At 46.6% G+C, this 4,759-nt stretch overlaps 1 protein-coding gene across 1 annotated transcript; it reads right to left on the reverse strand.

The window, feature by feature from the left end:
• Nucleotides 1-646: 646 nt before the first annotated feature.
• On the reverse strand, nucleotides 647-3,603 carry LOC123064536 (putative E3 ubiquitin-protein ligase SINA-like 6). Its single transcript, XM_044488001.1, has 2 exons — nucleotides 3,343-3,603; nucleotides 647-2,327 (listed from the first exon to the last, which is right to left on the reverse strand). The coding sequence occupies exons 1-2, from the start codon at nucleotides 3,508-3,510 to the stop codon at nucleotides 1,509-1,511; spliced, it is 987 nt and encodes a 328-aa protein (XP_044343936.1). The 5' UTR covers nucleotides 3,511-3,603; the 3' UTR covers nucleotides 647-1,508.
• Between the last annotated feature and the right edge of the window lie 1,156 nt (nucleotides 3,604-4,759).

Raw genomic sequence — 4,759 nt, forward strand, 5'->3', positions numbered from 1 at the left:
GACTTTCTTTTGCAGAAGTGCTCTAACTGCTGTGACCTGATGGTTGTTCGTACCGGCACTGGCCAAGTGGCTACTTGCTGTCGATTGATCATGTGAACCTGTGCGTCACCTACCCTGGAGCCTACCAAACTTGTTGGAGAGCCTAAGCCTGTTCTCTTGCGGTTTGATTTACTTGAAAGAATGTTCTGGTTGCAGATGCCCATGGCCTCATGGTTGTTCTTTTGGTCAGGATGGTCAGCTGATGATGAACTGCCGCTATGATATCTATGCTGGTGCAGCCTTTCAGTGCAGCACCGCCAATTCAAGTATACTTGATTTTCTATAGACCCGATAATATCTCACACGTGTGTTCCTTGTTTGATCGGTGCCCCTCTAGTATAAGCATTGTAGCTCTTCAGGTGGTCGTAAGTCTGTTGTAGTTCTTTCAGAAAAAAAAAACTGTGTACCTGCGCCCCTGGTTGTTATCCAAAGCTAGACATGAAAAATATTCGTGTTTGCAGGTCCTTGTTGATAAGGAAGATCAAAGCAAAAGTCTATAGATGGAAAACAAAGTCGGCAAAGAAATCTTAATCAGGGTGGTGGCGCAAGCAACACAAACTACAACACCATGTCATGTTACTATCTGCATCATGTTTTGTTGCTTGCAGGATGGCAGCATGACACAAACTGGCAAACAGAATAGATTGGGTGAGTTGGGATGAGTTGCTGAACCCAAAAAAACATGGGTGTGTGGCCTGGGCTTCAAAGACCTTGAAGATAGATTCAACATCATGATGGTAGCATCAGAAGCTTATAGAATCGCTTTGCTGCCCTCAAATTCTCATAGACAGGTGCTGTTGGGATTCTGGTGTTCAGCAAGCTGAAGCAAAGTATGTAATTTCATTGCCTGAAGAATCGTCCTGCATGGAATCTGGTAAATGACCTCTACTCTGTTTGGCGAGCGATCATGAAACCAGACTTTCTATTGAAAAAAATATTCTGTCTACCTGGAATCACTCTACATGGTGTGCTTGTTTTGATATATATGCACCATCTCCTGAACAGGGTTGTAACAGCACCATATACAGTGTTTTCCTTGTAAATGCAGTAGCAGTTATTAGAACAAACTTTACAATGGTCATACATTCATTGCCTGCGATTACCTTGAAACACACAGTTCATACCTTGAATTACGGATTACTAAAATTAATTAGTCACACACACACATACATCTCTACCACATGACTACTGAACCGAAGGGGAATGCTGATTGAACTAGAAATTTGTTTTTGTGTTCACCTTGTAGAGATCAGGTTTCGAGGTATATATAAGGTGTTGTGCATGCATGGTACTGTCACGTACCATGAAAGACCAGCTCGTGCGTTTTCGCTGCCCAGTCTAAATTTGAGGCGGAATCAATAGTTAGCATAAGGTGTAGTGCACACCACAGATCCATGGCGGGATCTTAGAAGGTCGAAATCATTGTGGAGCTGTCAGCACATTGTGTGTTTTAGCTGCAAGTCTACAGTCTACATCGTACTGATATGTTGCTTTTTTGTAGATTCTCCCATCCGCGGTTGACTGAAGGTCTTCGCATCAGGGTTGCTCGACTTTCTTTTGCAGAAGTGCTCTAGCTGCTGTGACCTGATGTTTTTCCTGGCAGGCAATGAGCATATGTCGCGCATTATCTTCGTGATACTGACAGTGATGCTCTCGGTGCTGGGTGCAACATATAGGGAACCGCCGTCCTCTGTCGGTGGCCACCCGTCGGAGAGCGTGGTGCTCCTGACCTGGAAACGCGAATATTGCTGCCAATCCATGTCGACGTTGCTCGAGCCAAGTTGGCACCTGAACTTGCGCCCCTTCTCCATGGTGGCGGTGGCATCAGGATCTACGCACAAAACTGAGGCGGCGCTGCCGTAAGGTGGCGGCGCCGGAGTGAACTTCACGAGGAAAAAGGGACTCCTGTCTCGCCTGTGGAGAACATGCACTCCTGCTTTCACCTCCAGTGTGAGCTTAACATTGTACTCCAACTCGGTGGATGGCCACATATGACCGCCGGTAAGATGAGCCAGGAGTGCAACGGTGGAGCCGGCGAAGTTGCAGCCAGGTTCCGGACAGAAGCATGGCGCGTGGGGGCATGACTTGCCATGGTCCTCCACCTCGTGATAGTGCGTCTTCACGGTGCACCCGTACGCGGCGTTGGCGCAAGGGATGCGGAGGGACTCCAGGATTTTTTCGAGTGCGTAGCATCGGTTGTACCCGCCGGGGAGGGAGCACGTGTTGCAGTTCTCCTTGTTTATGAGTTTGCCTTGGCAGGGTGAGCAGATCACATGCCCAACGGCGCACTGTGTGTCAACAAGAAAACACATCATGATTTATTCTGAAGTCATGGTTGAAAATGATGAGCATGCTGAAAACAACAGTGGGGAACCATGCAAAACTTGATTCACCAATTTGTTCTTGGAAATGTTGTGCAGGTGACAGAACTCACTACATAATCTTTGAACAAGGATACAATTCGCTCGCCACAGGTATCCCCAAGTCAAGGAGGCTCTCAATTTGTATTGTCATTTTCGGAGTTGAGGAGATGTTTTTGTACAAGACTGTACAGAGGAAAAAATTGGTGATGTAAGGTGTTTGTTGTAGGATGGTGAGTGACCTGATTTAGGAGGGTCCTGGAGGCAACAACGCACACGTTTTGCAGAGTTAATGTGGGGTTGTTTAGGCAGAAATACAATACAACAATGGATCTGGAAACTGGAAAGAATTGTCAACACCCTGCAGCCGAAAAGTACTATCACTTTACACTACACGGCAATAAGGTTGTCACAGGTTGCTTCTTGCCCTCCACAAATTTCTTCAGATAGTTAGGATTCCCACTAAAGATTAAAAATCCTTGCTGGTGCCTACTTAGACAAAACGAAATAAGGAGAAAGAATGGTGAGAAATATGTTGTGTTTTGTTTGTTCCTTGGGTGTAGACACTGATCCCCTTCTCTTTACTCTGTGCCATGGCAAGCAGATATGTACGTATGTATGTAGTTGGTACAGCATGCATTTGATTTTAGCTGTACTCTGGTTGATACAGATCCAACTGCGATTTCTATTTTCTATTTACGATAGAGCAAGGTATGTGATTTCTGTGTGAAGTTGCAGGTTTCTTCTGTCCCAGGTTCACACCTGCGCACTGTGTATCAATGAAGGAAGGAAACGCGCCATGATTTTATATTTACATGCATGCTTGTGAAAATGATGATCTTCTTCAGTTCCAGGTTAGAGATTGCAGGGGGACAAGGACGACAATGGAGAAAGAATAGGGAAGGTGCAAATGAAGGGAAGCAACGGTGGAGGGATGAGAGACCTGGAAGACCGGAGGCTGGAGGGGGTCGAAGCAGATGGTGCAGTCGAGAACTTCCGGGTCGATGATGCCGCTGATGCCCGCCGCCGGCGCGGCCATGTCGCTCATCTGCTCCGGCCGTTGATGGGGATCCCCTTTCCTCCACTTCTTGCCGCTGCAGCTCTCATCCATTGCTGGCAGGTAGCTGCAGTACTAGTCCACCACCACGACTTAGCGGTGAATAAATGCGTGGCTTGCTCCATACTCTGCAGTGTGAGTGCAGGGTGTACTAACTAGCCGTTGTGTGCATTGACGTGATGCGACGAGGCAGGGGCAGGGGCAGGGCAGAGGAGGCCAGTACTAGGCTATACGATCTAGCTAGCCGTTCCTTTTTTGGTTTCTGAAATCCGCGGTGATGCTCCCGTTTTTTTTCATTTCGGTTTTGGTTTTCCTCAACTTTTTGGTCGTATATTTTTATGTGGTTGCTCGAAAAAGGTGATGATGTGGCTATTCTCTGCACCCGGGCTTCAGGTGTGAACGGTAAACTCGTTTTAAATAGTGAAAAATTCAAACAAATCCGAATAGTTTTTGTGATGCAATAGCCTCATTTGCGTGATGACCGTTCAAAATTTGGTGAAGTTTGTACATCCAGGAGCTCATGGCAAAAAAGATAAATTTCGGGTGTGTGAGAAACTTTTGAAAAGAACATTGTCCACAACCAATTTTATCGTTTTTATCACTAGCTCCTTGAATGTCTAAATACTCCGGAATTTTGCACCAACATCACCAATTTAAGCATCTTGCACAAAAAATATCCATTTTTTATTTTGCCAGTTTTTTTTAATGTTAATCAGGTGTAGATGAGCCTAGGCACGGAATTGAATTTTCGAGCTACATCAAGAAATAGTAGTAAACCATCGCCAATCATTTTACCTATGGGTATGCTTGCAACATGATATTTAAACATATAGCAAGTCGTATCGTGAGCTGGTTAGGCAAACCTTTCAATTTCTGATCAGAACCACATACTTGCATATAGCTGACCACTTGGGTGAGCACCTGAACGAGCAGCCCGGCGAACCCGTGGTACCACGACCATACCATGCGTCTCACCCGCGTCAACATCTCACCGCGCGTCTCGGTACCTCGTTGGCGCGTACCGAGACGCGGAGCTGACGTAAAAGGCACCCCATCCGTCAGAGAGTACGACTGGAACCATGACGGACACTGGCAACGATCAAGTTCGTGCTTGCAAAGGGAACATGATTATGACCAGTCCACTGTTCGGGTAATGCTCAGGTCAATCCCAATGCACGACCCCAAATGGTCTGGTTGTGTCCGTTTGGGGGGGTAGAATGGACGCCGCCCCATTGCCATACCTAAATGGACGATATCCGGACAAAACAGACGTCCGTTTGGGGGCGGGCGTTGGAGTTGGCCT

The sequence above is a fragment of the Triticum aestivum genome, chromosome 3B (genome assembly GCF_018294505.1).
Source record: "Triticum aestivum cultivar Chinese Spring chromosome 3B, IWGSC CS RefSeq v2.1, whole genome shotgun sequence".
NCBI classification, from domain to species: domain Eukaryota; kingdom Viridiplantae; phylum Streptophyta; class Magnoliopsida; order Poales; family Poaceae; genus Triticum; species Triticum aestivum.